General features: G+C 44.6%; 1 protein-coding gene across 1 annotated transcript in view; it reads left to right on the top strand.

The window, feature by feature from the left end:
• Window positions 1-19,722, top strand: part of ARHGEF38 (Rho guanine nucleotide exchange factor 38) — a 179,542-nt gene that overhangs the window by 86,955 nt on the left and 72,865 nt on the right. Inside the window, exons 5-7 of the mRNA XM_077278239.1 lie at window positions 2,961-2,978; window positions 7,322-7,521; window positions 9,937-10,067. Coding sequence (XP_077134354.1) covers window positions 2,961-2,978; window positions 7,322-7,521; window positions 9,937-10,067 — 349 coding nt within the window. The remainder of the gene's footprint in view (window positions 1-2,960; window positions 2,979-7,321; window positions 7,522-9,936; window positions 10,068-19,722) is intronic.

A 19,722-nucleotide genomic window follows, 5' to 3' on the forward strand; every position in this document is an offset into this window, starting at 1 on the left:
ACCGGCCCCATACGCCAGTCAGTGCAGTAATGCCCTGATGGCGGCCCTGAGTATAAACACTTTGATGAGTCAGTCACTGGGTCTTGGATGACTACTTTGAGGCAAGTTCTCAGCAGCTTCTTCCTGCTCCCGTAGATTCGCAGATTAAACGCTCATAAATCTATGTGTCATGGGGAGCGGAGATGACGCTAGGGATTGACCTTGGAATAGCCATCACTGGATAGATTTTCAAAGTATGTTTCTTCTAAAATGTCCAACTTTCATAGTAAAGCAATCATGGCTGCAATAACGAAGCCAGAGTCTGATTCATGCTGCCTGTGCTCCAAGAAACATGAATCAGCGGACAGGTTTCCTTTAAGCTCGGGTTAAAACAGGTTTTATGGTCATTCTTTTACATATCTTCATGTGATTTTTGTCCAGCTTTGCAGCAATGACCTCACTTCTTCCAACCACCTGTAGGCATAATGTCAGCAATGAGCATGCAATTTTGTGGTGGTGTAGTGTTACCTCTTGCTATTATACAGAAGTCTCCGATTGCAGTGAACCAGAGTGCATTGTTTCATGCCTGGCTATGCCTCTTCACAGTAGTGTCTGGTCCCAAGCAGTGTTGAACTGAGGTTCCTTGACTACTATCATTATAAGATCTCATTCCCTGTCTATAAAGAACATAATGTATATATGTACGCTTTTAAGCACGTTTTCATCTTTGTTGTCATCGTCGTTGCACACATAGTACACATAGATAAGATCTAATTTATTATATGTGAATTACCCAAAATGAACTTGACCCTAGTACCAAGTGATTGTTTCCAAACTCTGAACCATATAGAGTTGTTTTCTTCTGGACCTTTATGGTTGTGTTGTATAAGAGGCCTACTATTGTGATACATCTTGACAACCAGATGATCTAATAGTTTTGTTCACCTGCAGTTGTCCCATGCTGATTCGAAGTAGTCACAAGCAGAAGACTAAATGCTCCATTTACTGTATTTCAGTGATTAGCAGGTTACAAGTACAATGTACAAACTCCAAATTATCCGTAGCAGGTAGAAACTTGCTAACCTATAAAATAATATTTTATGTATAACCTACACTTTATATTACAGTACAATAGATACTTTTTTAACTGATTTTTAGTGACTATTTTGTCCATTTTGAACATACTTACTCCCATACCAAGTGCCAGCACATATGATTCCACTAGATGGTGGCCCGATTCTAACGCATCGGGTATTCTAGAATATGTAGGTAGTATATACCACAGGCTACGTACTATATTGCACAGTGACGTAGTATATAACACAACCAACGTAGTATATAACATAGCTACGTAGTATATAACAGAGCTACGTAGTATGTAACACAGCGTATGTAGTATATAGCAGAGCTACGCAGTATATAACACAGCCACGTAGTATATAACATAGCCATTTAGTGTATTGCACAGGTATGTAGTATATTGGTCAGCCACGTAGTATATAGCAGAGCCACGTAGTATATAACATAGCCACGTAGTATATTGTAGAGTCACGTAGTATATTGCATAGGCATGTAGTATATTGCACAGCCACGTAGTATATTGCACAGCCACAAAGTATATAACACAGTCACGTAGTGTATTGCACAGCTACGTAGTGTATTGCACAGCTATGTAGTATATTGGTCAGCGACATAGTATATAGCAGAGCCACGTAGTATATAACATAGCCACGTAGTATATTGTAGAGGCATGTAGTATATTGCATAACTACGTAGTATATTGCACAGCCACGTAGTATATAACAGAGCCACGTAGTATATTGTACAGTCGACGTAGTATATAACAGAACCGACACAGCCACATAGTATATTGCACAGCTACGTAGTATATAACACAGAGCACGTAGTATATTGCACAGCCACGTAGTATATTGGACAGTCACGTTGTATATTGCACAGTCACGTTGTAAATTGCCCAGCTACATAGTATATAGCACAGAGATGTAGTATATAGCAGAGCCCACACAGTATGCAACACAGCCCACGTAGTATATAGCAATGTGGGCACTATATGCGTGGTTAAAAAAAACTTAAAATAAAAAATAAACATATACTCACCTTCCCGCATGCGGCAGCTTCCGGTCCCAGGGTTGGTATGAGCGCAGAACCTGTGATGACGTCGCGGTCACATGACCGTGACGTCATGGCAGGTCCTTCTCGCATAGCATCCTTGGCACCGGAACCTGCCGCTTGCAATCTCGAGGACAGCGCGCGATGTCGGAAGGTGAGAATAACCTTTTTTTTTTATTATTATGATTTGTAACATTAGATCTTTTTACTATTGATGCTGCATATGCAGCATCAATAGTAAAAAGTTGGTCACACGGTTAATAGCTGCGTTAACGGAGTGCGTTACACCGCGGTCCGTTAACGCTGGCATTAACCCTGTGTGAGCTTTCAGCGCTGACTGCAGGGCAGTAAAGCAGCGGCCATTTCGCTGCCAGACTATGGCCGTCGCTGATTGGTCGTGGCAATGGTCGTGGGCGTTTTGCCACGACCAATCAGCGACTTGGATTTCCATGAGAGACAGAGGCCGCAACCAATGAATATCCGTGACAGACAGACAGACAGAAAGACGGAAGTGACCCTTAGACAATTATATAGTAGATTGGTTACGCCATTGGTTATGTCACTACATTAATCGAAGTATGCAAAGATAACGTTGAGCTGTGATCTGCTTCATAATAACTGCGTTCAAGAAGCAGTCTATTCATCATCAATAAGTGTGATATAAGTTTCTCTCCCTCTGGTGACTAGTCACCTCTTTATCTTAGATAAATAGGGACTGAGCCTATTAGAAGTTATCTTTTGTTAAAAGTTGGAATAATCGTTTATATTTGGTGTGATAAACTTGTGTCTTTACAGCTAGAATGATGTAGTTAGTTGTTCTAATGCTATCCATTTTCTTTTTTACTCCACAGAAAAATATATGAAGAGCAGTAAGTATTTTAATACTACTTTTAAACCATTTTTATTAGTATTAGGCCGGCATCACACTAGCGAGTTTTACGGACGTAAGAGCGCAGAAAATATGTCCGTAAAACTCGCCAAACAAACGGCACAATTATTCTCAATGGGGCTGCTCCTATCAGCCGTATATTACGGTTCAGTATTAAGGGCTGTCCCACACGTCCAGATAATTCCGGTACCGGAAAAAATCGGTACCGGAGTTATCCGTGTCCGTGTTCCTGTGAGCTCACGTAGGCCATACGTGCGGCACACGTGTGCCGCCCGTGTGCCGAGTGGGTACCACATGGAGCGTGTGGTACCCACGCGTGTGGTACACTGCATCGTGCTGAAGCCGCCATTCATATCTTCTCTGCAGCAGCGTTTGCTGCATAGAAGATATGAATAATAGTGTTTAAAATAAAGATCTATGTGTCCCCCGCCCTCCCACCCCCTGTGCGCCCCCCCACCCCCTGTGCGCCCCCCCCCCCCCGCTGTTCTGAAAATACTCACCCGCTCCCTCGTTGGCTGTCGCTGCTTCCTGGTCTGGCCCCATCTTCTCCTGTATGCGGTCACGTGGGGCCGCTCATTTACAGTCATGAATAGGCGGCTCCACCCCTATGGGAGGTGGAGCCACTTATTCATGACTCTAATCGGCGGCCCCACGTGACCGCATACAGTAGAAGGAGCGGCCAGACCAGGACACTGCGAGGGAGGCGGGTGAGTATTTTCAGAACAGTGGGGGGGGGCGCACAGGGGGTGGGAGGGCGGCGGACAGATAGATCTTTCTTTTAAACACTATTATTCATATTTTCTCTGCAGCAAACGCTGCTGCAGGGAACATATGAATCGCGGATTCAGCACCAGTGGGGGGGACAGCGCTTACTGTAGCGCTGTCCCCTGCACGGCACACGGACTGCAAACGGAGACCGTCCGTGTGTGGTCCGTGTTTTACACGGACCCATTGACTTTAATGGGTCCGTGTAATACGTGTGCTCCCACGAACACTGACATGTCTCCGTGTTTGGCACACGGAGACACGGTCCACAAAAAATCAATGACATCTGCACAGATGCATTGATTTTTATGGGTCTACGTGTGTCAGTGTCTCCGGTACATGAGGAAACTGTCACCTCACGTACCGGAGCCACTGACGTGTGAAACCGGCCTTATACGGCTTTCTACGGCCGTACAAAATCGCAGCATGCTGCGTTTGTCAGCGTATTGCGCAAAAAATGCCAATGAAAGTCTATGGGGGCGAGAAAAATACGGATTCCACATGGACCAGCAGTGTGACTTGCGAGAAATACGCAGCGGTGTTAGTGAAAAGCTGGTAATTCAATTGCCGGCTTTTCATTTCTCCTTCACAAACCCGACAGGATATGAGTCGTGGTTTACATACAGTAAACCATCTCATATCCCCTTTTTTTTTTGCATGTTCCACACTACTAATGTTAGTAGTGTGTATGTGCAAAATTTGGACGCTGTAGCTGCTAAAATAAAGGGTTAAATCGCGGAAAAAATTGGCGTGGGCTCCCGCGCAATTTTCTCCGCCAGAGGGGTAAAGCCAGTGACTGAGGGCAGATATTAATAGCCAGGAGAGGGTCCATGGTTATTGGCCCCCCCTGGCTACAAACATCTGCCCCCAGCCACCCCAGAAAAGGCACATCTGGAAGATGCGCCTATTCTGGCACTTGGCCACTCTCTTCCCACTCCCGTGTAGCGGTGGGATATGGGGTAATGAAGGGTTAATGCCACCTTGCTATTGTAAGGTGACATCAAGCCAGATTAATAATGGAGAGGCGTCAATTATGACACCTATCCATTATTAATCCAATTGTCTGAAAGGGTTAAAAAAACACACACACATTATTAAAAAGTATTTTAATGAAATAAACACACAGGTTGTTTTAGTATTTTATTGCTCTCTCAATCCATCTCAAGACCCTCGCTTGGCAAAATAATAAACCCACAATACACATACCCTCTGATGAACTGTCACGTCCCACGAGGTAATCCATCTGAAGGGGTTAAAATATTTTACAAGCAGGAGCCCTGCTAATGCAGCTGTGCTCGTGCTTGTAAGCCCCGGCGAATTAAGGAAATGTAGGTCAATGACCTATAGTTACCTTCAGTCGCGGTGAGGCGCCCTCTGCTGGATGTCCTCATGAACTGCAGCCTGGGAACTTTTTCCCACGCTCGAGCTCATATGAGGACAACCTGCAGGGGGCGCCTCACCGCCACTGAAGGTAACTATAGGCCATTGACCTACATTTCCTTCATTCGCCGGGGCTTACAAGCACGAGCACAGCTGCATTAGCAGGGCTCCTGCTTGTAAAATTTTTTAACCCCTTCAGATGGATTACCTCGTGGGACGTGACGGTTCATCAGAGGGTATGTCTATTGTGGGTTTATTATTTTGCCAAGCGAGGGTCTTGAGATGGATTGAGAGAGCAATAAAATACTAAAACAACCTGTGTGTTTATTTCATTAAAATACTTTTTAATAATGTGTGTGTGTTTTTTTAACCCTTTCAGACAATTGGATTAATAATGGATAGGTGTCATAATTGACGCCTCTCCAATATTAATCTGGCTTAATGTCACCTTACAATAGCAAGGTGGCATTAACCCTTCATTACCCCATATCCCACCTCTACAGGGGAGTGGGAAGAGAGTGGCCAAGTGCCAGAATAGGCGCATCTTCCAGATGTGCCTTTTCTGGGGTGGCTGGGGGCAGATGTTTGTAGCCACGGGGGGGCCAATAACCATGGACCCTCTCCTGGCTATTAATATCTGCCCTCAGTCACTGGCTTTACCACTCTGGCGGAGAAAATTGCGCGGGAGCCCACGCCAATTTTTTCCGCGATTTAACCCTTTATTTTAGCAGCTACAGCATCCAAATTTTGCACATACACACTACTAACATTAGTAGTGTGGAATATGCAAAAAAAAAGGGGATATGAGATGGTTTACTGTATGTAAACCATGACTCATATCCTGTCGGGTTTGTGAAGGAGAAATGAAAAGCCGGCAATTGAATTACCAGCTTTTCACTAACACCGCTGCATATTTCTCGCAAGTCACACTGCTGGTCCGTGTGGAATCCGTATTTTTCTCGCCCCCATAGACTTTCATTGGCGTTTTTTTGCGCAATACGCTGACAAACGCAGCATGCTGCGATTTTGTACGGCCGTAGAAAGCCGTATATTACGGATCCGTAATATACGGCTGATAGGACGAGACCCATTGAGAATAATTGTGCCGTTTGTTTGGCGAGTTTTACGGACGTATTTTCTGCGCTCTTACGTCCGTAAAACTCGCTAGTGTGACGCCGGCCTTAGTAGCTCTATGGGTCAATTTAGTTGTAGTTTTGTCTAATCTAAAACATGATAAAACTCTAGACTACTGCAGTTTTTGTGGACTGTGAAAAGACACCAAAACCAGGATGATTATACCCTTAGAGAATGAAAGTTGGTATATAGAGGCAACAATACACATAGTCAGAATTAAAAATTGCGTGTACAGTCTCTATGCAGATGTATGCATCTTTATGGTAACAGACAGCAAACATGCTCTTTGTAGTCTGATTCTGGAGTTATCCATCTTTGTATCAATCACCTACTCCTTGATAACATATATTTGAAAAGTTAAAGTCAGCCATATACATTAGATGACTGTCGGTCAAACAATGCATCAGCCAATGGTTCAACCGACAGCCATCTTGGCTGTGTCTCCCATACACAGGAGCGTTTCCTTGGCCAAGTGCTACTGTGTTTTCTATGGGAAATCTGTCAACAGATTTCTCTTCTGACAACTTATCTCATGGAGAACAATGCATTTTGCAGTCTGAATTGGAATATGCTTAATCGATATCTAAGACATATAGCAAAAGGGGACATCGAGTCAAGACACGAGACCTTGATATATCCAGTATTCCCAATAAACTCACTAGACAAATGCACGCATAAAATCAGTATATGGGAATGGTATCAACTGCCCAGTGGTGAGTCTGACATATACAAAGTTATCATCATCCATTTAGCACATGAATAGAGCAGATCAGCAGAGACAATAATGACTAACCCTTTTTAATATGGTCAGTAGTAAGGGCCAACACTGTCTCTTACTGCTTACGGGATTATCTTCCAGTGAGTTCTTTTCCACTGTGCATCCATTGATAAAGTGCTGCTGGTTGCTTTCTTCATTACTGTGTAAAAACCTGTTTAATATGTTATTATAGCAAAACAATCTAAAAGAGCTGTAATAAATCATGCATGATAGATCAGATAATAGTTCACTGTTAAATAACGCATATCTCTATTTTCATCCCATAGAGGTAAACCGAATCTGCTGGACATGGGATCCCTGATGATTAAGCCTATCCAGAGAGTAATGAAATATCCCCTGTTGCTTTGTGAACTGCTGAACTCCACTCCCTCGTGTCACCCAGACTACAGGACACTACAGGAAGCCTTCACAGCGATTAAAGACATTAACGGCAACATCAACGAGCTGAAGAGGAGGAAGGATCTAGGTACACTAAGGGTACTGTCACACAGAGCAATTTTGATCGCTACGACGGCACGATCCGTGACGTCGCAGCGATCGTATGATTATCGCTCCAGCGTCGTAGACTGCGGTCACACGTTGCAATCACGGCGCTGGAGCGATGCCGAAGTCCCCGGGTAACCAGGGTAAACATCGGGTTACTAAGCGCGGCCCTGCGCTTAGTTACCCGATGTTTACCCTGGTTACAAGCGAACACATCGCTGGATCGCTGTCACACATAACGATCCAGCGTTGTCAGCGGGAGATCCAGCGACGAAAGAAAGTTCCATACGATCTGCTATGACGTACGATTCTCAGCAGGATCCCTGATCGCTGCTGCGTGTCAGACACTGCGATATCGTAACGATATCGCTAGAACGTCACGAATCGTACCGTCGTAGCGATCAAAATTGCACTGTGTGACAGTACCCTAACAGCAATGTACATTACCTTGTATACATACATAAAATAATATTCAGATACTCCACCTTACTGTGTTACAAGTAGTTTCCTTATATATTCTCATGACATTCTGCATCAGCTTGTATATTAATTTTTACTCTCCAACATCTTGACTGCATCCTTTATTAGGATGACTAATCATTCTTAAATAATACTTCTATTTATAAATGGGTTTTTCTGCAGAAGTCTTTATTATTTCTTAAATTGCTGTGCAACAGTGAGAGTAGGAGCAGCTGATGGGAGTATACGTCAGACGGGCCTGCGCTGTAAATAAAAAATTTTTTAAAATGGCATGGGTTCCCCTGTATTTTTAATAACCTGCCAGGCAAAACTCACAGCTGGGGGCTGCAGCCCTCAACTGTCAGCTTCAGCAAGGTTGGTATCAAGAATAGAGGGGTCCCTACACTGTATTTTTTTTTTTATTATTTAAATAAATAATTTTAAAAAGCTACATAGGGTCCCCTTCATTTTTGACAACCAGCCAAGCCAAAGTAGACAGCTGGGTGCTGGTATTCTCAGGCTGGTTAGGGGCCATGGATATTGGCACACCCCAGCCTAAAAATAACAGCCTCAGAAAAGGCTCATCTATTAGATGCACCAATTCTGGTGCTTTGCCCGGCTCTTCCCACTTGCCCTGTAGCAGTGGCAAGAAGGGTTCATATTTGTGGGGTTGATGTCTGCCCCATCCATTACTAATCCTATTGTTACATGGTAAATAAAGACAAAGGCAGAATAAAGTCTTTCATTTGAAATTAAACAAAATACAATTGTACTTTTTTATTTAAAAATAAACACAGTTATACTCACCTAACTCCTAATTCCACTGAATCCCTCATCTCCGATAATAAAACAAAAATAAAAAAATAATAACATCCCTCAATTGTCCGTCGTTCTGTTCCATGCCGTAATCAATGTCTGAGGGTTAAATAGCTTTCAACCTGGATAGTGCCAAGATGTGACCATCAAGGCTGAGAACCACTGGTGAATGAGCTGCTATGAGCGCAGCATCAGTAACTAGCGGTGACATCATCAAGGTTACTGCCGGTCACTGAGGCTGCATTCCCAGCCGGGCTGAACTGCGGTGACCTCGGTGAGATACCTGCTAGCACAGTAAGAAAAAGTCTCACGGTGCAAAGGCGAGTTCACCACATTCAAATTTTTTCAGTGAAATTCTCCCGGTGAACTGCGGTGAACCTGCCTCTGCACCTAATACATGCGCCTTTCCTTGCCGTCTGCGGGTTGCTATTTTTAGGCTGGGGGGACAATATCCATGGTCCCTTACCAGCCTGAGAATACCAGCCGCCAGCTGTCTTTTAAATAATTAAAACATGTGGCATGGGTTCCCCTCTATTCTTGATAACCAGCCTTGCTAATGCTGCCAGCTGATGGTTGCAGCCCTCAGCTGTGAGCTTTGCCTGGCTGGTTATCAAAAATACAGGGAAAGCCATGCCATTTTTTTTTTATTATTATTATTTATTTACAGTGCAGGAGCTGGCTGCTGAAAACTCCTATCAGCCGCTCCTGCTTTCACTGTTATTAGTGGCAGCAGGCGTCGGCTGATGGAAGCAGTCGACACCAATAACTGGAGGTAAACTTTATACTTCTGATCACAGTTGTGCACTCACGTTGTCATTTTGACAGATTGGAAGCTTCGGCTCTCTGACCGGCAGTGATGATTTAAACGTTAAACATCAGGACAAAAGGAAACTAAACCACAAATTTCATTATAATTTTTGTAGTTCATTACTAAACTCAGCAGTTAAAAAATGTTCCCTCTACTTCCAACCTTTGACTATTAATTAAACAATCATCCTCTATGAGCCCAGGCCACTGTATGTATTTTCTATTTTTTATGTTGAATGTTAATATAACACAAAAGTTGCTGACCCTTTACAATCTGGGTGTCATATTTTATGCCTTTTGATATCTGTATTTTTAGTGCTGAAGTACAGGAGGCTAGATGAAGAAGAATCTCTGAAAGACAAACTGTCCAAGCTCAGTATTCATTCAATTACAAAGAAGTCAAAGAGAGTGACCAGCCACCTGAAGATACTTACTGGTAGAGAACAGGCACGTTCCATTTACACGTATCATAGTTTTTTAGATATAAAACACATATTGCATCAATGTATCATAAAAGGATGTGACACATGCTGTATTTGCAATGTAGACTGATCAGAAAACATTACATGTGTTTTAAATGTAATTACATAGAACGTACTAATACACTTGAATTATCAAGCTTCCCCAATCTCAGGTACTAGCAAAGATCTCGGCAGCTTCACTACCAGCTTACGTTTTACCAAGAACGTAATTTGCTGTGTCGTTATGTCATCAGCGCTGTTTGTTAGGGAGGTTGATTGATTGTTATTATCACAGACGTGTCAGATGCTACAAACAGTCGCTCTGCATCTGGCTGCAGAAGGTCTCTGCGTTTGGCATTGCAGATGTGTTGTGAATTCCGTTCTTGGGCTCCATCCTGTGGTTGCTAATGGTATTTTTGGGAGTTCTGCTCTTGGGCTCCCTCTGGTGGTTTCAAGTGGAAACTTAGCAGCTGCGTTCACTAATCGGTTTCCTGGCCTTGTTATTTAACTGGGCTTTTGGCTGTAGTGGATGCCAGCTGTCAATGTATTTCATGTGGATTCTGTCCTTTCTTGGAAGTTCTCTGTTGGCCAGTCCATTTCCAGCTTAAGATAAGTCTGCTAGTTTTTGGGTGTTTCCCTGCTTATGACCTTTTGTTCAGTTCAATTTATGTCTCTTTGTCCAGCTTGTCATTATGAAATATTCCGGCTAGTTGGAAGCTCTGGGGTCGCAGATTTGCCCCTCCACACCGTGAGTCGGTGTGGTGGTTATTTTTGTAAACTCTGCGTGGATTTTTAGTTTTTATACTGACCGCACAGTAACCTTTTCTATCTCTGTCTATTTAGATAGCACTGGCCTCCTTTGCTAAAAAAACTAGTTTCATTTCTGAGTTTGTCATTTCCCTCTCCACTCACCGTCAATATTTGTGGGGGGCTATCTTCCTTTGGGGGTTTCTCTGAGGTGAGATAGCTTTCCGTTTCCATCTTCAGGGGTAGCTAGTTCTTAGGCTGTGCAGAGGCATCTAGGCAGAGTTAGGTACGCTCCACGGCTATTTATAGTGTTGGTGTTAGGAGTAGGGATTGCGGTCAGTAAAGTTACCACCTCCTCAGAGCTAGTACTACTTTTGTTTTGCCCACTAGGTCATTTCAGTGCTGCTCAGTATTCACTAGGTCATATCAGTGATTTCTGTCTGTGGAGCTGCTACCTCCTCTAAGCGAGTCCATGATTGGTTTTACCCACCAGGTCATCTCAGTACCGCTCCGTACCCACCAGGTCATAACAGTACAGCTGGCCCGCAATGTGTTAAATGCATCTCAAAAGAGAGAAGAGAAAGATCTGAGTCATTTTTTTTTGTGTGTTGCTTGTTTTGTCCTTTTTTTTCCCCTTGATTTTTGGATGGTGCAGGAGCTGGGTGCTGATATGGAGGTTCAGGGTTTGTCTGCGCGTGTTGATCATCTCGCTGCAAGGGTACAGAGTATCCAAGACTATGTTATTCAAACTCCTGTTTCTGAGCCTAGAATTCCTATTCCTGATTTGTTTTCTGGGGATAGATCTAGGTTTTTGAATTTTAAAAATAATTGCAGATTATTTTTTGCTCTGAGACCCCGTTCCTCTGGTGACCCCATTCAGCAGGTGAAGATTGTTATTTCTCTGCTGCGTGGCGACTCGCAGGACTGGGCATTCTCCCTTGAGCCAGGCAATCCTGCATTGCTCAATATAGATTCGTTTTTTCAAGCACTGGGACTGCTTTATGACGAACCCAATTCTGTGGATCAGGCAGAAAAAATTTTGCTGGCTCTGTGTCAGGGTCAGGAAGCAGTAGAGATATATTGTCAGAAATTTAGAAAGTGGTCTGTGCTTACAAAATGGAATGAGGATGCCCTGGCGGCTATTTTCAGAAAGGGTCTTTCTGAAGCTCTTAAAGATGTTATGGTGGGGTTTCCCACGCCTGCTGGTTTGAACGAATCAATGTCTCTGGCCATTCTGGGCAGAGTTCTGAGCCTATGCAATGCGATAGAGTTTTGACGAGAGTAGAACGGCAGGAGTTCAGACGTCAGAATGGGCTGTGTTTTTACTGTGGTGACGCTACTCATGCTATCTCTGACTGCCCGAAGCGAACTAAGAGGGTTGCTAAGTCGGTTACCATCAGTACTTTACAGCCTAAATTTCTCTTGTCTATTACCCTGATTTGCTCATTGTCGTCCTTTTCTGTAATGGCATTTGTGGATTCTGGCGCTGCCCTGAACTTAATGGACCTGGAATTTGCCAAGCGCTGTAGTTTTTCCTTGGAGCCGTTGCAGAGTCCTATTCCCTTGAGGGGGATTGATGCTACGCCATTGGCCAAGAATAAACCACAGTACTGGACACAGTTAGCCATCAACATGGCTCCAGCACATCAGGAAAATATTCGCTTTTTGGTGTTGCATAATTTGCATGATGTGGTTGTGCTGGGGTTTCCATGGTTACAGGTACATAATCCAGTGCTGGATTGGAAATCTATGTCCGTGACTAGTTGGGGTTGTCAGGGGATACATAGTGACATTCCTCTGATGTCAATTTCCTCGTCCCCTTCTTCTGAAGTTCCTGAGTTTTTGTCAGATTTCCAGGATATATTTGAGGAGCCTAAATCTAGTCCACTGCCTCCTCATAGGGACTGTGATTGCGCTATTAATTTGATTCCTGGCTGTAAGTTCCCTAAGGGTCGACTTTTCAATCTGTCTGTGCCAGAGCATGCCGCTATGCGGACTTATGTAAAGGAGTCCTTGGAGAAGGGGCATATTCGCCCGTCTTCGTCACCGTTGGGAGCGGGATTCTTTTTTGTTGCCAAGAAGGATGGCTTCTTGAGGCCCTGTATAGATTATCGCCTTCTCAATAAGATCACGGTCAAATTCCAGTACCCTTTGCCTTTGCTCTCTGATTTGTTTGCTCGGATCAAAGGGGCTAGCTGGTTTACCAAGATTGACCTTCGAGGGGCGTATAATCTGGTCCGCATCAAACAGGGTGATGAATGGAAAACAGCATTTAATACCCCCGAAGGCCATTTTGAATATCTTGTGATGCCTTTTGGGCTCTCTAATGCTCCATCTGTGTTTCAGTCCTTTATGCATGATATTTTCCGGGAGTATTTGGATAAATTTATGATTGTATATTTGGATGATATTTTGTTTTTTTCCGATGATTGGGAGACTCATGTGAAGCAGGTCCGGATGGTATTTCAGATTCTTCATGCTAATACACTGTTTGTGAAGGGGTCTAAGTGCCTTTTTGGAGTTCAGAAGGTTTCTTTTCTGGGGTTCATTTTTTCTCCCTGGGCTATTGAAATGGACCCTGTTAAGGTCCAGGCTATTTATGATTGGACTCAGCCCACATCTGTGAAGACCCTTCAGAAATTTTTGGGCTTTGCTAATTTTTATCGCCGCTTCATTGCTAATTTTTCTACTGTGGTTAAACCTCTGACCGATTGGACCAAGAAAGGTGCGGATGTGGTGAATTGGTCCTCTGCGGCTGTGGAGGCCTTTCAGGAGCTTAAGCGTCGTTTTACTTCTGCCCCTGTGTTGCGTCAGCCAGATGTTTCTCTCCCTTTTCAGGTTGAGGTTGACGCTTCTGAGATTGGGGCAGGAGCTGTTTTGTCTCAGAGAAGCTCTGATGGCTCTGTGTTGAAGCTGTGTGCTTTCTTCTCCAGAAAGTTTTCGCCTGCTGAGCGTAATTATGATGTCGGCAATCGGGAGTTGTTGGCTATGAAGTGGGCATTCGAGGAGTGGCGACATTGGCTTGAGGGAGCCAAGCATCGTGTTGTGGTCTTGACCGACCATAAGAATCTGATTTACCTTGAGTCGGCCAAGCGCTTGAATCCTAGACAGGCTCGGTGGTCTTTGTTTTTCTCCCGTTTTGATTTTGTGGTCTCGTATCTTCCGGGATCTAAGAATGTGAAAGCTGATGCCTTGTCTAGGAGTTTTTTGCCTGATTCTCCTGGAGTCCGTGAGCCGGCTGGTATTCTCAAGGAGGGGGTGATTCTTTCTGCTATCTCCCCTGATTTGCGGCGGGTGCTTCAGGAGTTTCAGGCTGATAGACCCGACCGCTGTCCTGTGGGGAAATTGTTTGTTCCTGATAGATGGACTAATAAGGTGATTTCTGAGATCCATTGTTCGGTGTTGGCTGGTCATCCTGGGATCTTTGGAACCAGAGATTTGGTTGCCAGGTCCTTTTGGTGGCCTTCTTTGTCACGGTATGTGCGTTCCTTCGTGCAGTCCTGTGGGATTTGTGCTCGGGCTAAGCCCTGCTGTTCTCGTGCTAGTGGGTTGCTTTTGCTTGCCTATCCCTGAGAGGCCCTGGACGCATATTTCCATGGATTTTATTTCTGATCTTCCTGTGTCTCAGAAGATGTCTGTCATCTGGGTGGTTTGTGACCGGTTTTCTAAAATGGTCCATTTGGTACCTTTGCCTTAGTTGCCTTCCTCCTCTGATTTGGTTCCTTTGTTTTTCCAGCATGTGGTTCGTTTGCATGGTATTCCGGAGAATATTGTGTCTGACAGAGGTACCCAGTTTGTTTCTAGGTTTTGGCGGTCCTTTTGTGGTAGAATGGGCATTAATTTGTCTTTTTCTTCGGCATTTCACCCTCAGACAAATGGACAGACGGAGCGAACCAATCAGACCTTGGAGACCTACTTGAGATGCTTTGTGTCTGCTGATCAGGATGATTGGGTTACCTTCTTGCCGTTGGCCGAGTTTGCCCTTAACAATCGGCTACTTTGGTTTCGCCTTTTTTTTGCAATTTCGGTTTTCATCCTCGTTTTTCTTCAGGGCAGGTTGAGCCTTCGGACTATCCTGGGGTGGACAGGTTGCAGCGGATTTGGACTCATGTGGTGGACAATTTAACATTGTCTCAGGAAAAGGCTCAACGTTTTGCTAACCGCCGTCGGTGCGTTGGTCCCCGGCTTCGGGTTGGGGATTTGGTCTGGTTGTCTTCTCGTCATGTTCCTATGAAGGTCTCTTCCCCTAAGTTCAAACCTCGTTTTATTGGTCCTTATAGGATTTCGGAAATTATCAATCCGGTGTCTTTTCGTTTGGCCCTTCCAGCTTCGTTTTCCATTCATAATGTGTTCCATAGATCTTTGTTGCGGAGATATGTGGTGCCCATGGTTCCCTCCGTTGACCCTCCTGCTCCGGTGTTAGTTGAGGGGGAGCTGGAATATGTGGTGGAGAAGATTTTGGATTCTCGTCTTTCAAGGCGGAAACTTCAGTATCTGGTCAAGTGGGAGGGTTATGGCCAGGAGGATAACTCTTGGGTTTTTGCCTCCGATGTCCATGCTGCCGATTTGGTACGTGCTTTTCATTTGGCTCATCCCGATCGGCCTGGGGGCTCTGGTGAGGGTTCGGTGACCCCTCCTCAAGGGGGGGGTACTGTTGTGAATTCCGTTCTTGGGCTCCATCCTGTGGTTGCTAATGGTATTTTTGGGAGTTCTGCTCTTGGGCTCCCTCTGGTGGTTTCAAGTGGAACTTAGCAGCTGCGTTCACTAATCGGTTTCCTGGCCTTGTTATTTAACTGGGCTTTTGGCTGTAGTGGATGCCAGCTGTCAATGTATTTCCTGTGGATTCTGTCCTTTCTTGGAAGTTCTCTGTTGGCCAGTCCATTTCCAGCTTAAGATAAGTCTGCTAGTTTTTGGGTGTTTCCCTGCTTATGACCTTTTGTTCAGTTCAATTTATGTCTCTTTGTCCAGCTTGTCATTATGAAATATTCCGGCTAGTTGGAAGCTCTGGGGTCGCAGATTTGCCCCTCCACACCGTGAGTCGGTGTGGTGGTTATTTTTGTAAACTCTGCGTGGATTTTTAGTTTTTATACTGACCGCACAGTAACCTTTTCTATCTCTGTCTATTTAGATAGCACTGGCCTCCTTTGCTAAAAAAAACTAGTTTCATTTCTGAGTTTGTCATTTCCCTCTCCACTCACCGTCAATATTTGTGGGGGGCTATCTTCCTTTGGGGGTTTCTCTGAGGCGAGATAGCTTTCCGTTTCCATCTTCAGGGGTAGCTAGTTCTTAGGCTGTGCAGAGGCATCTAGGCAGAGTTAGGTACGCTCCACGGCTATTTCTAGTGTTGGTGTTAGGAGTAGGGATTGCGGTCAGTAAAGTTACCACCTCCTCAGAGCTAGTACTACTTTTGCTTTGGCCACTAGGTCATTTCAGTGCTGCTCCGTATTCACTAGGTCATATCAGTGATTACTGTCTGTGGAGCTGCTACCTCCTCTAAGCGAGTCCATGATTGGTTTTACCCACCAGGTCATCTCAGTACCGCTCCGTACCCACCAGGTCATAACACAGATGCCTTTTTAATCCTTCTGACTTTTGGACCCAGTGGTAACCTCCCTCTGGCTCTAATTGACATACCTGTACCTGGGTGTTTTTAGACTCCCAGTCTGCTTCAGGGAGTCGCAGGTGATATTCACATTTTTCTTTTGTGAAGGCTTGGAGCTATAGCAGTCTGCTTACTTCCTCTATGGTGCTGTTGGAGATTGTTTAGTGTTACCAATCGGAGTCTGCTCAAGCTAAGTTTCTCCCCCCTATTTGTCTCCCTTCTTCTCTTTAGTGTAGAGTGAGGACTGTCCAGGGTTCATCCCCCCTTCCCTATTCAGAGCCTAGCTCTAGGGATATACAGGGCTTAGGTTCCTGCTCAGCAATTGGTGTGGAACCAATATAGGGACGGTAGGGGAGGCAGGGTGCTATTAGATCTGACTAGGGCTCACCACTCCCTCTTTCCTTAGTGTTTGGGCTTCCTTCCCCTCTCTCCCTCATGTTGCACTTCCCACACTCTGTGTGACAGTTATGGACTGACCTGGGTTGGAGTAGTGGTATTGCAATCACTAGGGGCAGCACCGGCAGGTAGCGTAATCAGAAATAGCCAGGGGTCTGTACATAGAGAAGCAATGTAATTAAAGGATCAGCAGGTTGTGTAGTCAGGAAATATCCAAGGGTCCATACACAGAGCAGCAGTATAATTTTGTAATGAAGCAGCAGAAGCTTCACTAAAAGATGGGAGCTCAATAATCTCGCAAAGAAGTAAGGGCAATGCAAGGTTTAAGTAGGGTGTTCAATCAGGGTTGAGCCAGTCAGGAAGTCAGGGTAGAGACAATCAGGGACTCGGGGTGGAGACAGCCAGAAACAACACAGGTACTAGTATCTTGGCTAGCAAGGATGTTGTGAAATTGGATTTTGGGCTCCCCCAGTGGCCACTGGTGGAATTGAACTGGTGTGCATCATCCTCTCTGTTCACCTGTTTCCATCAGGATGTGGGAGTCGCTATTTAGCCTTGCTCCTCTGTCACTTCCATGCCGGTCAACATTGTAATCAGAAGCCTTTCTGTGCATGTTCCTGCTGCTAGACAACTCCCAGCTAAGTTGGACTTAGTCCTTGTTTGTTTTTGCACTTTGTTCCAGTTCACAGCTGTAGTTTCGTTTCTGTGTCTGGAAAGCTCTTGTGATCTGAAATTGCCACTCTGATGTTATGAGTTAATACTAGAGTCTTAAAGTAATTTCAGGATGGTATTTTGATAGGGTTTTCAGCTGACCATGAAAGTGCCCTTTCTGTCTTCCTGCTATCTAGTAAGCGGACCTCAATTTTGCTAAACCTATTTTCATACTACGTTTGTCATTTCATCTAAAATCACCGCCAATATTTGTGGGGGCCTCTGTCTGCCTTTCGGGGAAATTTCTCTAGAGGTGAGCCAGGACTATATTTTCCTCTGCCAGGATTAGTTAGTCCTCCGGCCGGCGCTGGGCGTCTAGGGATAAAACGCAGGCTACGCTACCCGGCTACTGTTAGTTGTGCGGCAGGTTTAGTTCATGGTCAGTTTAGTTTCCATCCTTCCAAGAGCTAGTTCTTATGTTTGCTGGGCTATGTTCTCTTGCCATTGAGAACCATAACAGTTTGACCGGCCCAAAAGGGTTAAATTAATTGACAAAGAAAGGAGAGAAAAGAGAAGTCTGCTTTTTTTTCTCAGTTCTGAGTGTGCTTGTTATTGAATCTCTTGCAAGTCTGCCTATATTGCAGCCTTTCTCTCTCTCTCTCCTTCTAATCCTGGAATGGCTCTGTGTTCACCTGTTTAAAATGGATATTCAGAGTTTAGCTGCAGGTTTGAATAATCTCACCACGAAAGTTCAAAACTTACAAGATTTTGTTGTTCATGTTCCTATATCTGAACCTAGAATTCCTTTGCCTGAATTTTTCTCGGGGAATAGATCTTGCTTTCAAAATTTCAAAAATAATTGCAAGTTGTTTTTGTCCCTGAAATCTCGCTCTGCTGGAGATCCTGCTCAGCAGGTCAGGATTGTGATTTCTTTGCTCCGGGGCGACCCTCAGGATTGGGCTTTTGCATTGGCTCCAGGGGATCCTGCGTTGCTCAATGTGGATGCGTTTTTTCTGGCCTTGGGGTTGCTTTATGAGGAACCTCAGTTAGAACTTCAGGCGGAAAAGGCCTTGATGTCCCTATCTCAGGGGCAAGACGAAGCTGAAATATACTGCCAGAAATTCCGTAAATGGGCTGTGCTTACTCAGTGGAATGAGTGCGCCCTGGCGGCGAATTTCAGAGAGGGTCTCTCTGATGCCATTAAGGATGTTATGGTGGGGTTCCCTGTGCCTGCGGGTCTGAATGAGTCCATGACAATGGCTATCCAGATCGATAGGCGTCTGCGGGAGCGCAAACCTGTGCACCATTTGGCGGTGTCTACTGAGAAGACGCCAGAGAATATGCAATGTGATAGAATTCTGTCCAGAAGTGAACGGCAGAATTTTAGACGAAAAAATGGGTTGTGCTTCTATTGCGGTGATTCAACTCATGTTATATCAGCATGCTCTAAGCGTACTAAGAAGCTTGATAAGTCTGTTTCAATTGGCACTTTACAGTCTAAGTTTATTCTATCTGTGACCCTGATTTGTTCTTTATCATCTATTACCGCGGATGCCTATGTCGACTCTGGCGCCGCTTTGAGTCTTATGGATTGGTCCTTTGCCAAACGCTGTGGGTATGATTTGGAGCCTCTTGAAACTCCTATACCCCTGAAGGGGATTGACTCCACCCCATTGGCTAGCAATAAACCACAATACTGGACACAAGTAACTATGCGGATTAATCCGGATCACCAGGAGATTATTCGCTTTCTTGTGCTGTATAACCTACATGATGTGTTGGTGCTTGGATTGCCATGGCTGCAATCTCATAACCCAGTCCTTGACTGGAAAGCTATGTCTGTGTTAAGCTGGGAATGTAAGGGGACGCATGGGGACGTACCTGTGGTTTCCATTTCATCATCTATTCCCTCTGAGATTCCTGAATTCTTGACTGAATATCGTGACGTTTTTGAAGAACCTAAACTTGGTTCATTACCTCCGCACCGGGAGTGCGATTGTGCCATAGATTTGATTCCGGGTAGTAAATACCCTAAGAGTCGTTTATTTAATCTGTCTGTGCCTGAACATGCTGCTATGCGAGAATATATAAAGGAGTCCTTGGAAAAGGGACATATTCGTCCTTCGTCATCTCCCTTAGGAGCCGGTTTTTTCTTTGTGGCTAAGAAAGATGGCTCTTTGAGGCCGTGCATTGATTATCGGCTTTTGAATAAAATCACGGTTAAATATCAATATCCGTTGCCACT

The sequence above is a fragment of the Ranitomeya variabilis genome, chromosome 1, assembly GCF_051348905.1.
Source record: "Ranitomeya variabilis isolate aRanVar5 chromosome 1, aRanVar5.hap1, whole genome shotgun sequence".
Lineage (NCBI taxonomy): Eukaryota > Metazoa > Chordata > Amphibia > Anura > Dendrobatidae > Ranitomeya > Ranitomeya variabilis.